Source organism: Lithobates pipiens, unplaced genomic scaffold (genome assembly GCF_037356315.1).
Source record: "Lithobates pipiens isolate NorthernLeopardFrog02 unplaced genomic scaffold, aLitPip1_a1.2 Scaffold_1, whole genome shotgun sequence".
In the NCBI taxonomy this organism is placed as follows: Eukaryota; Metazoa; Chordata; class Amphibia; order Anura; family Ranidae; genus Lithobates; species Lithobates pipiens.
Genome location: NW_027507685.1, coordinates 20,841,895 through 20,865,344, shown reverse-complemented (window position 1 = coordinate 20,865,344; position 23,450 = coordinate 20,841,895). Strand labels below are relative to the sequence as shown.

Here is a 23,450-nt window from a genome sequence, read left to right as displayed (position 1 = left end):
GTAGCAGATTTGTTTTATTGGATTTATTACAGGGTGAGAGTGAAGAAGAGTGAAGAATTTAATGCCCCTTCCAACATGCTCTGGTGCAGATCTTTGTGCAATGTGTCCAGGTGTACCAAAAAAGTATCAAAAAGGTCTCAAAAAAAAGCAGCCCTTCCCTTTTTAGGCCTGATTCACACCTATGCATTTTTAGTGCTTTTTGCATTTTGCAGATTTGCAGTACAGTCCATTTAACATGGTTTCCTATGGAACACGTTCTGTAGTGCAAATCTGCAAAATGCAAAAAGCACAAAAAATGCATAGGTGTGAATCAGGCCTTAAGTGGCTTGAAATTCTTGCTGACCCAGATTCTTTTCAAGCTCATTTTTGCAAGTTAAAGGTCACTAAAACTACCAATGTGTCATTGAAGAGGCTGCCAAATTGGAAAATACAAAAACACCACCAAAAATTAAGACTTTTTTTGCAAACCATTGCTTTACTCGCTTTAGAATTCACATTGTTAGATTAATTAGTGTTTTTACTGGAATGCTTTCAAATAGCAGAACCATAAACGAATCTTTCCTTTTCCTATCTTGAAATATCAATAACAGGCATTACAGACAAGAAAAGAAAAACAAAAACACAACAATAACTAAAACATGTTCAGTGTTAGTGCTACCTAAGGAAAAGTTTAGGAAACACGACCCTGAAGTGTAATTTCAGCTCAAGGGAAGCCTTAAAAGACAAAGCTTCTCCATAGACATTGCGTAGAGAAAGTTTGTGTATAAGAAGCAACAATAATTTTGTGGAAGACAACCACATGGGCTTCATTTCACGCAATGCTGTAGTATATACTGCAAGACTAGAACAAGGCATCATCAGGAATGTAGAACTCATATTCAAAGCATAATGTATTTCTTTAGTTCTTCTTCTTCTGGTCAGCATCTTCTTCATCTGTGTATTCTGTTGGTTCCTCTCCATCTCTCAGAAGTTTTCCCACATGGTGATACTTAACTGAAATAAAACACAAATAGCCAAGTTTATAAAAATAAATACACATGGGAGTGGATTTGTTAAAACCAGGAGAGTGCAAAATCTGGTGCAGCTGTGTATTGTATCTTCAATTAAAACGTTTCTAAAAAGGTTGTGATTGGTTTAAACAACAAAACAAAAAACAACAACAACAACCAAACATGTTATAATAACCTGCTCTGTGTAATGGTTTTGCACAGAGCAACCCGATCCTCTTCTTTTTGGGTCCCCCCCACTGCCAGTTAAAAGGGCAATTGGGAAGGCACCCTCCTGGGCTGCGCTTCTGTGAATGGACAGTCTTTGGCCTGGCCCTCGCTCTTTCCTCATTGATTCACTGGTTGTGTATGAGTGAGAAGTGAGAGTGATTTCATGCATATTGCTGGATCGAGATGGGGCTCAGGTACATATAAGGGGGAGTTGCACCCAGAAGGTTAAAGTCTTAAGGTTTTTCACCTTAAAAAAAAAAAAAAACCCACACACCTTCTGTGCTGCAGCTCCCCCCCCTCCCTCCTCCCTTTATTTATTTTTTATTTTTAACCGGAATCTGATCCAGTCCAGCGATGTGCTTGTGCGCGGTGGCAACAGCCACTGTCTCTCTCCTCATTGGACAGATTGATAGCAGCAGAAGCTATTGACTTTTACTGCTGTCAATCAAATCTTGTGACATGGGAGTGGGGGGGGGCACAGCATCAATGCAGCATTGGGCCTCAGGAGCGAACCCGCATGGGCCCCTCCCCCCCGGGGAAGAGTTTTTTCTGTGGGGGCACCCAATGAAGAGGAGGAGCTTGAAATGCTGGTGGGGCACCCCAGAAGAAGAGGATCGAAGCTGCTCTGTGCAAAACGTTTGCACCTAGCAGGCACGTTTGTTATTTTTAAAAACCCGAAGTTTACAACCACTTTAATACATAGAATGCGTTAAAGGTTCTAAAAAAAAAAATATATATATATATATATATAATTTTTTTTTTTTTTTCTGTGCATAGCTGCACCAGATTTTACACTCTCCAGTTTCAGCAACTAGAGCCCCATGGTTTACAGTGTACCTGTTACGTGGTTATCTATGCACAAACAAGCATTAAAGAAACACTTTAAACCACTTAAAAAAATGCAGCTAAATACAGCTGAAGACAACTTTTTAATGCCTACTTTGCATGCAACTTTTTTCTCCTCCATAAATTACTTTTACTTGCAATGTGCCTTTTAACTTGCAGGAAATTTGACTAGTTCGGGATCCCCTTACACAGCCCACTCCCTTCCTTGCATTCCATAATCCTCTCCTAGTCTACAAGTGTCTAATTGTTCTCCTTGCTGGCCAGGCTCCTCCGTCGCTCACCTTCCTACACAACTTTACGTAGCCACTGGATGTGGCTACATAAAAAGAAGGAGAATACTATAGTGCAAGGGTGTCCAACCTGCGGCCCAACACAAAATCGTAAAAACGTACTTAAAAATAAAAAAAGGTTGATTTAAAAAAAAAAAAAAAAAAAAAAGTTGTTTGTTTGGGACACACATACACTAAAAATGTATAGCTGATGAGCAAAAAAAGGAACAATCACTGAGATAGATAATGTACCTGAGTAATAAAACTTAATTAAAACACATATATAAAAAAAAAAAAAAAAAAAAAAAAAAAAAAAAAAAATGCAAGAGGGCAATAGAAAAAGGAGCGCGATATTTGACACGGTTTCACAAAATAACGCATCAATTTGCTGGTTCGATGGATCTAGTAGCAGCTCTCAGTGAATTCTCAAGGTGCTTATCAGATATTTTACCCTTTTGTGTACTTAATTCTTGAAAATAGTTGCTCACCAATATAGGTGCTGCTGAAAACTGATGACCTGAATAAGGTGCGATTGTGAAGAGTGGGATATTTCTTCTTTCAGATCATAAAACTCATTAAAGTCCAGTAAAGAGACGCTGTCAAATTTTTCTTTGGCTACATGTGTTCGCCAAGTGTAAACGCATTTTAACAAAACCATTTTTTCTTCCAACGTGGCTCAGGAAGTTCAAAGAGTTGGACACCCCTGCTTTAGTGTCACTTCAGTGACAGCTCGGAGTCTGGTAGGGCAGTCAACATCACTTCCATAATGCAGCTCCCAGCAGCAGTCTCAGCCCTTGTACACACGGTCGGAGATTCCGACAACCAAATCCGTCGGATTTTGTCCGAAACTGTTGTATACACACGGTCGGACAAAGTTGTCGGAAAATCCGATCGTTCAGAACGTGATGACGTTATTTCTTTACAACGGGACTACGTTCAGGCTAGTAGCCAATAGCTTTGATGTAGGAATTTGATCTGAGCATGCGTGGCACTTTGTCAGATCGGAATTCTCTACACATGATCGGAGTATGTCCGATCGGAGAATTTTGTCGGAAAATATTTCCGGCAAGTTGGAAAATTTGGTCCGACGGATATTCCGACGGAAACAGTCCAATGCAGACCACACACAGTCGGAATATCCGACAAAACGCTCCGATCGGACACATTCCGTCGGAATCTCTGATCGTGTGTACAAGGGCTCAGAATGAATCCATTGGGGCAGGTAAGTGTCCGATTATTAAAAGCCAGCAGCTGCAGTATTTGTAGCTGCTGACTTTTATTTTTATTTTTTTAGGGGGTACCCCACTTTAATACCATAAATAATAATAACAGGTTATTCGATTTTTACTCCAGGAGTATATAATGAGTTTGGCAATTCTAAAGAAATGCTTAAATAAAGCATTACATTTTTAACTAAACCCATTCGATTTTAGTCAACTAAAATAATAATAAAAATACATTTAGATGACTAAAACTAAAATGGGCTTTTAGTCAGAAGACTAACTAAAACAAAATCGAAATTTGACATCAAAATTAACACTGGTTGCCCAATGTTATTCGAGGGAGTTAAAAGGGTGTTGAAATTCACTGGTCAGTTCATGAAAACATTATTAAAATAGGGCAGCTTCTTATAGGAAACCAGTCAAGGTTTTGGCTTTTTCCAATCTATACTTAAATCTAGCTGTGAAAAGCTGTCCTTGCATACAAATCGAACAAATGTACATTTTCAATGTGTCCAAATTCTATAAAACTTATAGCAAAGCTTCCATGCCAGACAGAAACGTCTCTTAAAAGTGGTAGTAAATCGTTTTTTTTTTTTTTTAAATAACAAACATGTTAGGCCCCTTTCACACTTGTGCGACTTTGGACATCAGTTGTATGACAAGTTGTACCCCACGATTTCCAATGATAACCATTCATATATGTATGACTTCAAAGTAGTACTACTTGGGTCCGACTTTGACGTGAGTTGAGGTCCATAGACCTCATGTTTACACAGGCATTCCTTGAAATTGGGTCAAAATTGTGGCCGTAAAGTCGCAGCAGTGGGAAAGGGGCCTTATATACTTACCTGCTCTGAGCTCCCATCTTTTGCTTTGGGTCCCCTGCTAGCGCTCCTGGCTTCTCGCCTTCAAACAGTGCACCCAGAGAAAACAGCTTGCCCTGGGGGCACTGCTGCGCACTCGCTCACGAGCTGCTGCTCTATGCCTACATAAGACACAGCTGCGGCTTGCCCGCCCCTCTCTCCTCATTGGCTCACTGGCTGTGATTGACAGCAGTGGAAGCAGGTGGGTTCCCACTGCTGCTTCAGCCAATGAGAAGTCCCTGGCCAGCCAAGGCTATAATGAACACTGCTGGATCGGAGGAAGCTCAGGTAAGGATTGAATGCACAAAGCTAAAAAAACAAAAACAACAAAAAAAAAAAAAAAAAAAAAAAAAAAAACCTTCTGCCTTTAGAACCACTTTAAAAAACACACAAAACCTTCAAACTACAACTTCCACTGGAGGCCACATGCTGATACACAAGTTTAAGTGCTGATCTAGAAGTTCTAGTAGCTTATAACAAGAATGAACGTCTTCTATGACACAACTTACAGGTAAATTGTTGTTCCCAGTCACTTAATGTCTCCCGCTGTGAACCTGTTAAATCGGAGAGGTCATCATATGTATCGCTTAAGGCTTCTTTATCAAGGCAGAAAGTGGCAAGACCACGAGAAGCATCACGTCCGGCGAACACACCATAAGGCCCCTCTGCAACCAAGACAATAAAAAGTTTTAGAACACAAAACATGGCATCCACTTTATGAAGAAATCAGTTTTAGAACTGTAAGAAACCCTGGTAACCATTTGAATGAAAGTATTACTGCTCATAAGTATACACAAAATCTGTGCAATTATGTACGTGTATATATGTATGTCAAAACGTATACTTTGTATTGTATAACCAGCAAGAGGCTGCTGATTGTAGACAGATCACATGGGAACTTCAAGGTCTTTGGTGAGCACAACAGAAAACAAATACATAAGAGTATCTGTAATCTGGGGACTAGATTGTAAAATAATCGAAAAATAAAAAAGTTTGGAGTTGGGACTTTGTAGGGTGCCGGCCCACATCAGTCAGCTAGAAACTGCAGTATGTCCATAGACATTAAACAATTCCATGAACACATAGCTGGTGGGATTGGCCAAACCATCATTGTACATCTATGGGCAGCCAAACCGAGAGAGAGAGAAAAAAAACAAAAAAAAACAAACAGAGGAAAGAGAAGAGACACATTCTTCTAGACATAAAAATTAATCCAGCCTAATAGAACATTTCTAAATGAATAATAATAATAATAATAATAATAATAGCTAGCCAAAGAGTCTTACCTCTGCCAAGAAACAAGGTCAGCATTAAAAGAAGAATGGTTACCCCTTATTACTGAAATACATAAACATTCATTGTAACATCCTTTGTGTACTCCTGAACCCCCCTCTCTGTCTCTCGTTTGTTTGGAGTACATTACAAATCCCACAATCCATCTCGGGAGTGAGCAGGAGAGGGTGGTTATGTTTCCTATATACAGTGGGACCATGGAGGAGAACAAACTCAGCCACCCTCTAACAAAGTCATATAGCAGAACCCCCCCCCCCCCCCCCCCCCAAAAAAAAAAAAAAAAAAAAACCACCACCACAACAAACACATAAACAATTTTTTACAAAACAGCAAATTGGAGATTTTTTTTTTTTAAAACAAGAATTTGGTGTCACTTCAAAGCGATTGTAAAGCCCATATATTTTTTTTTATTTATCTAAAACAAGCCATTATACTTACCTGCTTTCCAATAATTTTGCACAGAGCAGCTGCGATCCTCCTCTTCCAGGGTCCCTCGCCAGCGCCCCAGGCTCCTCCTTTGTGTGCCCCCATAGAAATCTGCTTGCTATGGTGGCACACCCGCAGTCTCACTCCTGTGTTCCCTCCTCACGATATTTAATTGACAGCAGCAGGAGCCAATGACCTCTGCTGCTGCCGCCAAGTCCCTTTGAGAAGGGGAATACAGGGGAGATGAGGAGACTAGAGCTGGGACAGCGCTAGATCTTTGACAGGTTCAGGTTAGAGAGGGGGAGGGAAATATTTAGTGGAGTGTTTTTTTTTTACTCTAGTGCATCACAAAAAAAAAAAAAAAAAAAAAAAAAAAACACACACACACACACACACACACACACACACACACACACACCTTTAGAACCACATTAAAGTGTCACTAAATCCACAACAGTAAAATCAGTCTGTATATGCAGCAAGGCAAGCCAACACAGGCAGGGTAGCTGACTTGCACATGCTCAGTTGTGTCTTTTATGCTGGAAAGAACAGTTACTTGTTCTCAGAGCTAGCCAGGCCACACGATATTGACATCACACATGTGGGCGTGTATACAGGCTGAAGTGGAAGTCTCCTCCTTCCTGAACTCTCAGAACTGGAGAAACTATTTTCAAATTGCTATGTTTAGTAGCACTTTAATATTACGAAGTACAATAGACATATGGAAGGACGTACACTAGTTCTGGAATGTATTAGGCCCCTTTCACACGAGACGGATCAGTAATGATCCGCCCCGTGATGATCCGCTTGCACAGCGGGGATCGCTCCGTTGTCTCCGCTGAGCCGGCGGATAACAGGGCGGTCCCGACACACTGTGCAGGGACCGCCCTGTCAGCTCTCCGCTCTCCTCTATGGGGGATCGGATGTACACGGACCGTCTGTCCGTGTTCATCCGCTCTGCTCTGCAGACGGATAGAAAAATAAGATTTTTCTCCATCTGCAGAATCTGACAATAGCGGAGGCGGACCATAGCAGATGTTTATCCGCAGACACCCGCTATCCCATAGGAATGCATGCATGTCCGTATTTCATCCGCAAACGGATGGATGAAATACGGACATAATGTCTGCATGTGTGAAAGGGGCCTAAGATACTGCATTTGTTTCCTTTCTACAAAGAAAATACAACACACTCCTACGTGTCCTGCTTACTCTGGCTCAAGGTCAGGTATATGCAACGGTTTGGTATCACAAATAGGGTTTTACAATTACGACCTAGCGCCTTCCTATAAACAAGTTCATAACTTAATATTTACTGACTAATGCATATAGACAGTCTAAAGACTTTGCATTAGGACGTTAAAAAATCACATGTCGTAGTTACTAGTCGCACATTGAACTCTGTATGCAGTTAGAGCAGGATAGAAAATCAAAGATCACATGACCAACACACCAGGATATTTGAGCTTCCTTATCAGTTTGGAATTCTCAGTGCTCAGCAGCCAGGCTCTTTGAATAACATGACACAAGTAGCGTTTTAAACTATTTCATTTATTCTAAAAGTTCTCAACCACGTAGTTTAGAGGCACTGCAGATTGTAGAGTTAGATTTAGGCTCCATTCCCACCTGAATGTTTTCAGCTCATAAAACAAAAACAAAAAAGCCTCAGCTCTAAAAATTCAAGCAAAATCCCATTCATTTAAATGGCCCCTGTTCACAGCTGAGCGTTTTGTAGCCTGAAGCAAAACGCCGCAGGCTCAAAAAAGTAAAGGAGATTCTTTTTTGGGCAGATTACAGGCGTTTTTCTGCTTTTTACATTGGTGACCTTTTGACCTGTGCAAAATCGCAGCCAAAAAGTACGACTTTCTGTCTGAAAATGAAATGCTCAGGTTGAAATGCAGCCCAAATGAAATTGTTTGCCAGGTAATTTCTGCAGACCTAAAGGCCCTTTTCACACTTGTGCGACTTGCTCTGTGACTTGGGACTGCAAAGTCACATGACAAGTCATACCCAATGAGTATCATTAATATCTGTGCGACTTCATAGTAGTCCCTGTACCACTTTAGTCTGACTTTGATGCGAGTTGAGGTCCGTAGTGTGAAAGGGGCCTAAGGCTGCATTCACACCTGAGCGTTTCGTGTGCAGGCAGAAAGTCACACGTGTACCGTGGTTTTTGCCACGATTTTGTACAGGTCAAAAAGATCACCAATGTAAAAAGCAAAAAAAACGCCTCTATTATGCCCAAAAAGAAGCACATGTACTTTTGCACTGGCATTTTACGAGCTGAAACCGATCAGGTGTGAATGCAGCCTAAAAGGTTTCCACAGACATATGATGATAAGTAGCTCCCACGATCTGGTCACTTTTGCCCAGATCTGGCAACAGACCTATGACCGAGGATTGAGCAGATGCTACTGGTCAAGGGGCAGTCAGGTAGTTTGCAAACAGTTAAGGTTTTCTAGTTTCCCTTTGTGCAGGTACTATCCATTCTCAGCTTCCTCTCCACTCCTTTTCTTAAAGCGGAGGTCCACCCTAAAATGGACCTTCCGCTCATCGGAATCCTCCCCCCCTCCGGCGCCACAATTGGCACCTTTCAGGGGGGAGGGGGGTGCAGTTACCTGGATAATCCAGGTAAATGCACCCACTTCCGGGATAGCTCTCTGCGGAAAGGGGCGTAGATTACGCCCCTTTCCGCAAGTGTCCCGCTGCCTGCTGGGAAAACACACAGATCCCAGAGGCAGCGGGGACCGTCCTTATTGCGCAGCGCGGCTCGCGCATGCGCAGTAGGGAACCGGGAAATGAAGCCGAAAGGCTCCATTTCCTGATTCCCATACCCAAGATGGCGGCGGCAGCACCCGAGAAACGATCTACAGATCGGCTTCGGGTGCCGACATCGCGGGCGCGCTGGGCGGGTAAGTGTCACTATTTTAAAAGTCAGCAGCTGCAGTATTTGTAGCTGCTGGCTTTTAAAAAACCCGCTTTAATGTCTTTGATGTTTGAATACTAATGGTTATGAGTATCTTTACTTGTGTAAGAAAGACTAAAGATGCTCCATTCTATTGATGGCTCCCATTAAAAATGAGTCAAGTGTCTGATAAAACACAAAGCTACCGGCTCCGATAGTACCACTTACAGAAGGACAGAGAAAGCACAAAAGAGACATGAAAAGCAGGAAGAAAGTCCTTACTTTATGTATATGAAATATATTTTAGTGAAAAGTAGAACTAGAATTTCTACTGTTTAAAAGTTCTCATTTGCTGAGCCAGTTTGTTTGTGTCCAGTGGGCATCATTACGTAAAATGACAGAAAAAGGGAACACAAAAGGGGACAAAAAATAAAAAATAAAAGGGCACAGACACCTCACTGTGCTAATTTTCAACCATTGTCTCTCTTGAACATAGGATTCCAGTTCCCATGTTGTGGGCATAGTAGAGGAGTCGCTTAACCTTACTTCCATGTCCTATGCACCAAAACATACAAACATAGCAACTGGGGTGCAGAAAAATGGCAGCACGTGCTCTGGACTGATGGGTCAAAATGTAAAAGATTTCAAGCTGTAGCAGGAGGCAGTTTGTTTGAGAAGGGATGGTAATGAGTGTCTGAAGGCAACCGTGAGGCATTGTGGAGGATCCTTACAAGTTTGGGGCTGCATTTCTGCAAATGGACTTGGAGATTCAGACAGGAGCAATGGTGTCCTCAGTGCTGATAAATACAGGCAGATACTTATCCATCATGCCACACCATCAGTGAGGTGTGCTATTGGACCCAAAATGTATTCTGCAACAGGACAATAACCCCAAACATAAGGCTAATGTAATTAAGTAACATCCTCAGTGTAAAGAAGAACAGGGAGTCCTGGAAGTGATGGTTTGGCCCCCATGAGCCCTGATCTCAATATCAAGTCTGTCTGGGATTACGTGAAGAGACAGAAACATTTGAGACAGCCTACATCCACAGTTGATCTGTGGTTAGTTTTCCAAGATGTAAATTAAAGGAACAGTCTCTCCAAGGATTAACAAGGACAGTCACTAGGATCTCTTAAAGCGGTGTTGTACTCACAATTTAAAATCCTCACAGGCCATAGTGTTTCTCCCATAGATGCCAAAACGTACCTTTATAAAAATCCGATCGCCATAATTAATTTTTAATTTAGATTTCAAAGGTGACTTCCGGGCTCTCCTCCCGTGGGAGTAGGCGTGGTTATCGCCTTTCCCCGGCTCTGCAAAGTCCCCTGGGAGGTTTCTCACGTTGTTCCCATGAATCAGTGGGGAACGCTGTCCTGCCGAAATCTCGTGAGATTTCGGCATTACATGACGCCAATCATGTGACGAGGCCATGTCAAAAGGCACCATTGTTTATTTCGTTGCCATCACAACAGGGCGGGAACTTCCGAGGACGCCGCCCGTTGTGATGGCAACCCGAAGTTTTACGGCGCTGCTCGCTGCTAACAATGAGCATGCGTGGGATCCAGCGGTGAATGCTGGGAGCACAGCATCACCGCATCCCAGAAGGAAATGCTTGTAGGCTTCAAATGCCCACAAGCAACATGGAAACAGCCGGCATGAATTTTTAAAACTGTTTCTTCTGCAAGAAATCGGCAAGCCGGGGAGTAAAAAGCCACAAGTAGTGAGTACAAAAACACATTAGTAAAGGCATAGCAAAGACACAGAATAAAAAAAAAAAAAAAGATTCGGCAGCGGAATCCCGCTTTAATCAGACCTTTACTTACTGTGAAACTTCAAAGTGTAAATAATGATTTAAAAATGCAGTATAAACCTATATATTAGATGTCCAAATGAAAGGACGCTTCTAAAATTCAGTACCAAATGCAAGAGTATAATTTTTTATAAAATATATATATATATATATATATATATATATATATATATATATAAAATTAGTGCAAAAGTGCTAACATATGAGGTCTATGTAGACGAAATGCACCGGTTCGAGTCCCATCTAGGCCATTGCATACCATATATGACTATCCCCTGACTATACCGATGCTGTGCCCTGAGTACTTGAGTGCCTTCTGCAGGCACCAGCCAGATTCTATACTATACTATTCTATACTAGAACACACTAGAAACCAGGGGGAAGCAGTTGAGCCTGCAACCAGCAGAACCTAGAACAGCCAAAAGCAATCAAACTTTGCTCCACTGGCTACAGAGAAGCAAAAAACTAAATGTGCCCTATTCCTACTAGCAACCTAACTAGGAGAGTGCTACATAATTATGTGTTTTTCTTTTTAACTTTGGTCTGGCTAAACTAGGCTGCACTGTAACCTTCACAATATCTCACAAGACGACAAGATGACAGGCAGCCCTCTCCCTCCCAGATAGCAAGCAATTGAGATGAAAGTTTAAAATCACTTGCTAAGCTTTTGCTAGACTTGCCAGGCTTCACAAGTTTGTTGCAAAATTGCAGCAAGTCCTCATTGCATGACTCAAGATCAACTTTCGTTGCAAATATTCTGCAAGTCTGCTGCAAGTTCTGGTTCAGTTATGTTGTGTAATAGTCATCCCACCACCGGGGCACTGACTAGCAGAGCTCTTGCTGTAGACTCACCACTGCAACTTTGTTCTTCCTAGAGACTTGCCATGCAAATTTGCTACAAATTGGAAAAGTGTCAACTAGAACTTGTGCTTCCAGTGCTCTGCAAGTGTACAACTGGCCAGTGAAAAATGTGCAGCAAGTTAACAAGACTTTACACTTCAACACTGCCACAAATTTGTGGCAAGTTATCCTTGCTATCTGGGCTTCTAATCAGATCTCAGAGGAAAAACCCATCTCCTCTCTTCTGAGAACAAAAAGTACTCGGCTTCATAAACAGGCTGCCAGAGGAGATTGATTTCCTCTGCCTAGAACTGAGTTGAGGTAAATTACCTAAATTTCATAAAAATACCCCTATAGGCTGCACTTTGTACACAGAGCATATATGACTGGAGATGAAGTTGGAGGAAGAAGAAATAAGAAAGAAGGCCCAGCTTTCATCTGGTAAATTTGAAAAAAAAAAAAAAAAAAAAAAAATTATATATACCGTGTTTCCCCGAAAGTAAGACAGTGTCTTACTTTCTTTTTATCCCCAAAAGCCCCACTATGTCTTACTTTCGGGGTATGTCTTATATTGGAAAAAAATTGTCGAATTTTTTGTTTTAACCATAAAATTAACATTTATTAACAACCTGAACAGTATTGTATTCACCACAAAACAGTTTTATAAAAGGAAGTGCCAAGAATGTCTTGTTACAACATTGCATAACATGTAAAACAATGAAAAATGTTAAGAATGAACAGTGGAATACTGGAAGATAAAACAGATTTATGTGTGATACAGTACCACCTGCTGTATTTAATCCAGTGTGACACCTGCTGATACCCACTGGGTTACATACAGCAGATGATACCCCAGTATGCCAGTGTGTATGTTTTACTGATGTATGATTAATACTGTGTGCATTACCGTATTTTAAGCAGGAGGCGGCAGTGACAAGTGCAGGGGACGGCGCGGTGACGTATGGAGAGGGGGACGGCTCAGGCGTGGGTAGGAGGCGGCGCTCATTAAGATCAGAGGGAAATGGCAGACGCGGCGACGTATGGAGAGGGGGACGGTGCGGACGTGGGCAGGAGGCGGCGCGCAGCTAGATGAGAGGGAGGCGGCAATACCCCCGTGTTTCCCCGAAAGTAAGACATATGTCTTACTTTCGGGGTACAGCTTATATTAGCCGACCCCTCTGAAACTCCCGATACGTCTTACAATCGGGGGTGTCTTACTATCGGGGAAACAGGGTATATATATATATATATATATATATATATATATATATATATATATATATATATATATATATAATCTGGGCATACATGATTCTTTTTTTTCCCACCCATCCAGCAGGCTGAGCAAAAAGGAGCAGATTTCCCCCATCCACACATTCGATGTGGATGGAGGAAACTTTCCAGATGATTGATCGACTTGTGTACAACCAGCCTGAACATGGATTGAAATTTGGCTGGTCCCTGCAATTCGTGTATGAATGAAAAAACCTTAAGGCTGTAGAACCACTTTAAGTCTCTTCTGTATAAAATTCAAGATTATTCACTGCATACTAAAAAAACACCTACACTATTCAGATACAAGCTTGCATATAATGGCCCCTTTCTGAGTATAATCAGTCAAAATACAAAGTGCAATCTAAACTGTGCAAGTCATTCACGGTTTCGCAAATCATTTCAATGTTCAACTAAGTGTTGTGAAACTTGGACTCTTATCATGGTCACAGACAGGTAACTGGGCTTAGCACACACAAGCGGACTTTAGAATTCTTTACGTTTGAGGTGATCAGGCTGCAGTCAAAATTTAAACTGCACATGCTATAGTAATATCATTAATATAATTTTTTCCTTTTCTATTAATATGATAAAAAAATTTATGAAGATATATCAACGTATACATAAAAGTTTGTAATATTTCTGACAAACCCTGCCCTGGTGAATTAGCGATTCCAGATGTCAAAAAAGTAAATAAAAGGCAAAAAAAAAACAAATACACACACACACACACACACATTTGTAATCCAGTTTGGTAAATTTTAGGGCTGTTACTGATGAAAATTTTCGTGTTCGATTGATTTTTTTTTAATCACCCAATTTAGACTCTCAGCTGATCTCCTTGCATTGCAACTCTGCATTAGTCAGTGGTAAATGTGGTATACACTATATACAAACACCTGACACTAGTTAGTTTCCACAATCCATGACTTGACTTCACAGTTCACACAAATACGTTTTAAATTCAAACTGTAGCACTGACGCAAGTCATTTTTTTTTCCCACGGTAGTGTGACAATCCCTCCACCTCTGGTCTAACTAATCACTCTCGCCTCATGGCATGGACCCCTGTGCAAACAGGTGGTCGTGCAAGCGGGTATCAAAAGGGGTTAACACGGACCATAAACTTCTCTCACGTCTCCTTAGATCTCAGCAAGAACGCCAGGTCAAGGGTAGAAAGAAAAGATCTAAGTGCTCACCGCTTAAGTATAAGATTGAATTTTTGTGTTCAAACACAAACTACTCACATAAAGATGATAAAAACACAGCATGTAAAGCCGATAATCGTGTTAATTCCGTAGGGCAGCAGCGAGTGAAGTCATACGTAGCTCCTCCCCCATATGCGTTACTTTCAATCAGAACTTTAACGTCACGTCACAGGACTCCCCCCCCCCCTTCCCTTCGTTAGGGGACGGAGGCACTTGGGGAGGGGAAGGAGTGATGTCGATGTCCGTGACGTCAATGGATCTCCGATGGAACTCCCTGAAGACCCGGAAGCCGGCGGAGAGGCGAGTACCGATCAAAAAAAAAAAAAAAAAAAAAAAAAAAAAAGCGAGGAATTAATCTTTAATTTCCACAGCCCTAGTAAAATTTGACTGGACTGTAGTGTCCTTCTAGTTTGAAATGTTAGTGAAAAAAAAAAAATCCATGCATTATAAAAGGAGTTTGGGAGTTCTGTTTAGGAGCCTGGAAGCAAACGTAAATTATTGAGGTGGAGGAAGGCATGAGAGTCCACTGTCAACAAAACATTAATGGCAGCTCTTAGGACTGTTGGTTATATGGCTCAGAGGATCTGTTAAACCCTGGCACCAATAGTAAGGCTACTTTCACACTAAGGCGCTATAGTGCTAAAACTAGCATCTGCAAAGTGCCCTCAAAGAGCTGCTCAAATTCCAATGTGAAAACCCCGAGGGCTTTCTCACTGGAGCGGTGCACTTGCAGGACGGTCAAAAGCGTCCTGCAAGCCGCATCTTTGTGGCGCTATAGGAGCGGTGTATTCACCGCTCCTAAAACACCCCTTCCCATTGAAAACAATGGGGCAGGCAATCTCTATGCTTAAATTCCAGCGCTGGTGGATTCCTTCTCCAGCTCGCCAATTGCACAGGCGAGCCAAAAGAGGCACCGGAGGGGGGGGGGGGGGGTAGAATGATAGTCCCTTCCGCTTCCTGTAAGAACGAACGATCAAGTGGCTGAACTGCAGCTATAATTGATCTTACGTGCAGGTAAGCGCCAGCCAAAAGATGATAATATCTGGATGATGCCTGTAGCTACAGGCAGCATTCAGATATCCCTACTCAAAGTCCAGGACATCATATGACTTACCTTGGGCGGGAAGTGGTCAATATCCATAACAGCCTTAAAAATTTCAAGAGTCTACCAATTACTTATGACCCAGTATAACTATGTTCCACATATAAAGTAGAAGGATAAAAATGTGCACACATTCATATATTATGTATATGCAGTATACACACATGGCATGTACTGCCCAAACACCTTCTCTTATTATTTAAAACTGAGCAAACACCACATTGGATTTGCTAACATCTAAACTGGAAGAACCAGTTATGCCAACAAACCTATGAAATGTGACACCAGCCTGAAGGATTTCTGAACTCAGGTTTCTGATAAAAGAATGTTTCCTGTCTGATATCTATGGATTCACACCACAAAAGAAATGTATGTGCATGTGTCAGCTTTATCAGGTGTACGGCAAGCGACAATACCACTGTCTGCAATTGCTGCTTTATGCTCCTGTGACCAGGGGTCAATGCCTAGATGCCTAGGATACATTTTGCCGGATAACTAATTTGTCTACCTAAAATAAAATATATTAAAATAGTATGTTTTTTTTTCTTGTTTTGTTTTTTAAGGCCAAGTTCACCCTTTAAAAAAATAAAAAAAAAGTGCATGTATCATTTTGTTTTTAAATTTATTACGAGCCTGTAAAGTACTGCAGTGTCAGGGTCCTGCAGACTGTCAGAGTAGCTGCCTGCCGTACCTTGTATGAGCAGGCAGTTACTGAATGGTAGATCCCTTGTAGTTCATTGACAACTGCAAGCCCTCAACTGAAGGTTGATGGTAGCTGTAGTTCATTTATTCACAGAATTCTCAGTACCAGGTGGGTGGAGCCCTCGATCATTTAAAATTTTGATTAGTGAATTTAGAATTTTGATAGTGGGTGCAGGAAGAAGATCCCATGCCCACTGTCAGAATGAGGCCTCGTCTGATTGGTTACTAAATAATTACTGCAGACCACCACACATGATTTATCACGTTACTACCATTGAAATGAGCCTATCATTGAAATTCATATGATACATATCAGTACATTGCTCAGCATTATGAAATCACCTGATTTTAGGCAAAAAAAAAATTCCTTTCTTGCGATAAACAAAAGCAACTTCGATCACAAAGTCTGTGACTCAAACATTACTGAAAAGTCTTTTATTTAGCAGTGAAATAAGACAACTAAAAAGGCTGCCAACATGTACATAAAACTAACTAAAAACAGAGCAGGTTTTTTTTTTGTTAAAAAAAAAATAAATAATAATAATACACTTTGGTGCTATTGCTCCTGCAAAATTGATCTCTTTCACATGTATAATGGTCTATAATTACCCTTTAAAAGTCACTTTCCCTTTAAGTACTGGCAAGTCAGGCAAGTGTAAATTTCACAACCAATAAATTGTTAATGTTGAATGCAATGACCCTTGTCGCTCTCTGTGATTCGTTTATACTACGTTTTCCGTTTTTAAAAAGCTTTTCCACAAAAATTAACAATGAATCTGCCTCACCATATAGTAGCAAGGAAGTATCACAGCCCATTGGAAGCAATACCATGACTCTTGTCGGTTTACAATTCCTGACACAGTAATGCCTCATGCACATAGGACACATTGGGGTTTATTTACTAAAGGCAAGTCGACTTTGCACTACAAGTACACTTGGAGGTGCAGTCGTAGATCTGAGGGGGACATGCAAGAAAAATAAAAAATGGCATGTTTGCTTGTTTATGATTGGATGATAAAGTCAGCAGAGATTCCCCTCAGATCTAAAGTGACTGCGCTTCCAAGTCCAGTCGCACCATTAAAATCATTGTGTATACAATATAAATTGCAAACCTATTTTAGCTGAGCATAGAGATAAATGGTTGTAGGCAGGTTTATGCTGCTACATGCGTAAACCCAAACATAGGTAAAGCTGCATGCCCCTAGATGTCGACTGTGTGCATCTAGGATTGGATCTTGGTATGCATAAGTGGTTTTACGTGAAAAATAGTGTCTTTTCACAGTAGCGTATATATCAGGGCAGAAGTGCACCTGCCAAAAAGTGCTTTCATGAATAAGTCATACAGAAACCAACCAACATCAGAGAATTTTTGCCCAAGCCATGTTTTTACAGCACTATGAGCATGCCAGACATGTGCTGCCTGAGAAAGCCGATCATGGCTGATCTGTATGTGCCAGAGATGTCACAAGTGTACATAATCATCAAATGCCAAGATGTACATTTTAAAAGGCAATCTTGCCTTAGAAATATAATTTGGCTGCTGGATTGAGCATACCCGGCCACTTGTTAAGTGTCTCTAGGTAGACTTACATCTGTCTATTCACATAAAACGCCGTACCTAAAGTGTTTGTTAACCTAAAATAAAAAATAATTGGATCCTGTTCCCTTACACAGCACAGTGCTTTGTCATTTGGCCCCCTGCAACACCTGAAATACCTGGCTATACCTTCCCCCTGTAAACTGACCATGTTGCATCATGGCTGCTGAGCCCTGATACCGTGCTCAGTTTACGTGCCTCCGTCATCTGCAGCCCTGCTCTCAAACATCCTGTGTCCTCCTCCCCCCTCCCCGCCAGCTCATACCATTGCCTGCCCCCCCTGCTGGTATCTTAAGACATTGCTGTTGCTACCATCCCACGTTATAATAAAATGCTATGCCCCACTGTATGCGTTTCTACAAAATCCGCCCATAAAAATATATATATATATATATACATACACACACACACATATATATGTCACGTGATCGCAGATCGGCGCTGCAAAATAAGGCATTTATGGGCAGACATTTCAGAACACATTTACAGCGGGGCACAGCATTTATTTTAAAAGAGGGGATGGTCGCAACAATAGTAAGTGGGTTAGCAACCACTTTGCAGATTCTGAGATCTGAATTTAGCACATGTAATATTGTTTTCGAAGTTGAAAAACTTAGAATAAATCAAAAGACTTTTTGGTAGGTTGATTGGCTCCGGTCTATAATGGTCCTAGTTTGTATATGTATGAAAGTAAGTTAGAGACATTAGATTGTAAGCTCTTGACGGTAGAAACTGATGTGAATGTACAAGATAAATGTAAAATGCTGAATAAATAACTGTAATAAATCAATCTACTTTTAACACTTCCATGGATTAAATGAGACATGCTCTCACCTGGTCCATAAAACTTCTTCCCCCTTGTGACATCAAACACTTTGCTGTTAATGGCCATCAGAATCCTGGGATTTTGTAGACCGTCAAATTCTTTAAGCTGAGCCAGCGTGAAGTCTCTCTTCTTCATCTTAGGTAGTTGCTCTTCTCGGTCTTCTGATTGGCTGGGTTTATCCCCCCTCAGTATCTTGTACAGCAGATACAGGCAGAGTAACAGCAGACATATATTTAAAGGAGAAGTGAAGATCTCCACCAGGATGCCTTCTTCAGCCATGTTAATTACTTGCAAGTTCTCAGAGCCAGAGCATTCAATTCCACAGAGGTTAAATCCTTCCTACCTGCAGAACAAAACAAACGTCATGCTGAATAATTGATGTAGAAAACAATATCATGCATTATTCTGTAACCACAGGAGCGTGCGCCATGCGAGTAGGAATGCAAGCAGCACAATACATTGTGCATGCATGGTCTATGAAAGCTGTATGGAAACAAACAGAAAGGTTACAGATCCTACACATAGGTGTAGACTGGAAGATTTCCCCTTGAAAAGCAGACATTACCCTGAACTGCTACTCACTGTGAGTGCCGTGTAGTGTGTGCGTCTTCCTCCACTGTGTCACTCCCAGCTCTGCACAAGCCTTGGCTTCTCACCAGCACCATTGGCTAATACTGCATTCTTTATGTGCAGGAAGAGGAGTTTTCTTCCATTTCGATTTGTTCCAGGTCAGATGTCACAATAGAAATCTCTCTACAGCTCCCAACTTGTCATGTTTCACATGGACGACTCGAACTCCTCAAACTAGTGTCTTGTTACTAATCCTACTTCTGAGTTCCAGCCCTTCTAGCATGATTAAAGTGTGGCTATAGAAGAAAGGCAGATCTCTTCTCAGTATTAGTAGATGGCTGTAGGGATGAGCAGACTGATTGTCAAAACTGATTTTGTCAATTCCCAATTTCACATATTGCATGTTTAGGCAAAATGTGCGTATTTTTTTCTTCTGGTGTTTTTAGAGTAGTTTATTTTATATAAATTTAGTTTTTTTTTTGTTTTGTGCTTTTGCTCATTTTTATTTTACTTTTGTTTTGTTTGTTTTCTGTTTGTGAAAAAAAAATGCAACAATGAGGATGCTGAAAGAGTTTTGCTGACACAACAGGTCCAAAATAGTCAAAACTGAACTTCGGCCAAAACCTTTTTCTGGCACTGTAAAAATAAAAACACACGCGCACACACACACACACACGCTAAGCCCACGTACACACGGTCGGAGATTTTGGCAACCAAATCCGTCGGATTTTGCCCGTCGGATTTAGTCCGACGGATTGTGTCCGAAACTGTTGCATACACACGGTCGGGCCAAGTTGGCGAAAAATCTGATCTTTCAGAACGGGATGACGTAATTTCGTTACGATGGGACTACATTCAGGCTAGTAGCCAATAGCTTTGATGTAGGAATTTGATCTGAGCATGCGTGGCACTTGGTCCAATGAAAATGCTCTACACATGATCGGATTAGGTCCGTCCGGCCCAGTTGGTCGGGAAATATTTCCAACATGTTGGAAAATTGGGTCGGACGGAGATTCGGACGGAATCAGTCCGATGCATATCACACACAGTCAGTCAGATTATCTGACGACACGGTCTGATAAGACTCATTCCGACAGATTCTCTGACCGTGTGTACAAGGGCTAAGACCTAGTACACACGATGAGAAAATCATGCGAAAAATACAGCTTTCGGAGCGATCGTCTGATAATCTATTTGTTAGTACACAGCTCTCAATGGTTTATGCGAAAACATCCGAAGGGACAAGCACAACATTTTTTCTCGAACAATAACAGAATGTACGATTTTCAAATAATCAGTACAGGATTTTTACCGTAAAATAAAAAAAAATATATATTATATAATATATATATATATATATATATATATATATATATATATATATATATATATATATATATATAAAAATTGGAAGACCAAGACCACGCATTTGTATATTTCAATACAAATACAATACATTACATCTCTTCTGAAGTTGTATTCTGTCGTATGAGAATTTTCAGAACGTTAGTAACCTATTTATTTTCGATACAAGACTAGCATGCAAAACAAAAAAAAGGGAAGGAGGAAGGTCGACCATTCTTTTGATATTCTTAGGTGTATGAGGCTTAAGGCTAGGTTCGTATATTTTGCCCAAAATATGTGAAGCCGATCATTTTCCCTGCAGAAAACACAGGAAAAAAAAGTCCCCAACCCTTTTTCTAAAACACACCTGCAGGGCAACCGCACAGAACCTCATGGTGCTATGGCAACATGCAGTTCCATGCACTTGAAAACATGTTGTGTTTTCAGATGTGTGGGGGTGCAATAAAGGATTGAAAATGGCACCCCTGTGCATCTGCTCAAGAGCAGCACATTTTGCCTGTGGTTTGCGGAATGTTTGCGATTGACAAGCTTCCCGGGACCTAAATATGTGTGAACCTAGACCAGTGATGGCGAACCTTGGCACCCCAGATGTTTTGGAACTACAATTCCCATGATGCTCATGCACTCTGCAGTGAAGTTGAGCATCATAGGAAATGTAGTTCCAAAACATCTGGGGTGCCAAGGTTCGCCATCACTGACCTAGACTAAAGTAGGGTGTCCCTTGTGTCTAGGTTGCAGCATTACGTACAACTCTGAGGCCTCGTGCACACTGACATTTTCTCTTTTAAAAGCTCCTTCCAATCCAGAGATGTTCACAAATGTCATGGCTATCCTGGGACTCTCCCCCCTCATTGGCCAAGACAGCAGCAGGAGCCAATGAGGAGAGTGCGGAGAGGGGAGGTGGGCAGGTCTTATGGACACAGAGCAGCAGCTTGAGAGCAATCATGCAGCGGTGCTCCCAGGGCAAACAGCTTTCTCTGCAGGTACTACTTGAGGGGGGAGGAGCTAGGAGTGTCGGCAAGGGACCCAAAAAGAAGCGGGAGAGCAGGAAAATATAACAGGCTTGTGAAAAAAAGAAAAATAAATAAGTCGCCTGAAACTTGTGATAGGGTGTACCACATTTACCCACATCAAGCTTTTGTCATTACTTAAATTTATTGGCCAGAATAAATTATTGAATTAAATTAACACTCAAGCGCTAAACGCGCCTAGTGTTCAGCAGCTTCAATCGTTTTTTCTGTCAAAATGCTGTTGCTACAACACTCACTGGCAGTTGGATTTTTTTCTTGCCAATAAACTCTCCTGCCTGAAGCCTATAGGGTTTATTTACTAAAGGCAAATATACTGTGCACTGCAAGTGCAGTTACTCCAGAGCTTAGTTATTGAAGTAAAGCTTCACTTTGCAGAAGACTACTCAGTCACAATGAAGGAAAAACAGCACTTTTGCTTGCACATGATTGGAAGGTAGAAATCAGCAGAGCTTCCCCTCAAATCTAGAGCACGTGCGCTTACAGTGCACAATATATTTGCCTTTAGTAAATCAACCTCCCTGTGTGCATGGACACATAGTATAACATGCAGGGGATTTTAGAGGCAGGGAAAATAAATAAAAACACTAATGCCCCTAGAAGTACCTTCAAAAACACCCAGTGTGCAGGAGGCCTGACTGGCACTAATTTCAGTACAATGCAGTCAGCACAAAAAAAAAAAAAAAAAAAAAAAAAAAAAAAAAAAAAAGCACAAAAAACTGGCCATTAATGGATCGATATTTGGCCAGTTCAGCAGGGGCCAGCTGAATTTTGGTCCATCTATGGCTGTTCCCATTTAAGAGGAGCTGACCTAGTGATCTTCTCTTGAACAGGACTGTTGAAAAAAAATAGGATTTTTGTGCTCACCGTAAAATCCTTTTCTCTGGAGTTCATTGACGGACACAGCTCCATTAAATCTTGATCGTAGGGTTATCACGCTACCTTCAGGAGAGGACTAGGCAGAACATGCAAATACATCTGAAAACAGAACTGTACAGTTCCATCCAGGGGGCTGTCCCTCTGGCTATAACCCCTCAGCCTGCTTCCTGCAGCTCAGTACGTCAACAAGCAGTATAACCTAAAATATTAGGAGGGGTGGGTGCTGTGTCCGTCAATGAACTCCAGAAAAAAGGATTTTATGGCCAGTACAAAAATCCTTTTTTCTCTTTTGTTTATTGATGGACAGAGCTCCATTAAATCTTGACCATAGGGACGTCTCCAAGCAGTGTCAGAACGAGGGGTGGAAACAGCAAACAATACTTCACCCACAGCCAGAGGCGCTCCTCAACAGAGGAGTTGCCAGCTGAAACAGTCTCATCAGAACTTGCGGCCAACGTATGCATCAGAATGTGTTTACAACCAAAATGCCACTTTCTCTAACACGAAAAAAAGAGTGTAAATTGCAACGATTACACGGCCGCCTGCAAAACAAGCATTTGAAGATGCGCACACAAACTTTGTAGAACTTTGTGAAAGTTTGAACAGATAACCAAATTGTCACCTTACACACCTGGGAGACAGACGCTTGATGTTGGAAAGCCCGGGAGGTCCCAATTGCCCTGGTGGAAAGGGGGCACCTGCCCCATCAAGGCGCAAGCCTGAACCATGATCTGTCTGATCCACCGTGAAATGGTGGTCAACGAGACCGCCAGCCCTTTTTTCGGACCAGCCACCAAAACTAACAGAGTCTGACTTCCGGAAGGGAGTCGTGGCAGACAGATATACCCTTAGGGCCCGAACCACATCCAGGGAATGGAGGGCCTCCCCCTTAGGATGCGTCGGCTTAGGACACAGGGATGGTAGCACAATGTCCTTATTGACATGAAAAGCCAAAACCACCTTTGGAAGAAAAGAAGGCGGTGGATGCAACACCATCTTATTCTTGTGGAAAACCAGATATGGCGACTTGTAAGACAAGGCCGCCAACTCAGAAACCCTCCTGGCAGATGTAATTGCCACTAGAAAGACTACTTTGGTATAAAGAGTCAATAAGGGAATTTCCCTGATGTTCTCAAACTGCGGTTTCTGAAGCTCCGATAGCACCAGGTTCAGATCCCACGGAGGTAGGGGTGGTCGTACTGGAGGGACT

General features: G+C 41.6%; 1 protein-coding gene across 2 annotated transcripts; it reads right to left on the bottom strand.

Moving 5' to 3' along the window:
* Window positions 1-455: 455 nt before the first annotated feature.
* PGRMC1 (progesterone receptor membrane component 1) lies at window positions 456-19,141 on the bottom strand. 2 transcript variants are annotated; one of them, XM_077484251.1, is made up of 4 exons: window positions 18,981-19,141; window positions 18,407-18,741; window positions 4,928-5,083; window positions 456-993 (listed from the first exon to the last, which is right to left on the bottom strand). In XM_077484251.1, exons 2-4 carry the CDS (start codon window positions 18,675-18,677, stop codon window positions 899-901), a joined length of 522 nt encoding a protein of 173 aa, XP_077340377.1. In that variant the 5' UTR covers window positions 18,678-18,741; window positions 18,981-19,141; the 3' UTR covers window positions 456-898. The 2 variants fall into 2 exon arrangements, with proteins under 2 accessions (XP_077340377.1, XP_077340462.1); XM_077484336.1 differs by having other exon boundaries at window positions 18,964-19,110.
* Between the last annotated feature and the right edge of the window lie 4,309 nt (window positions 19,142-23,450).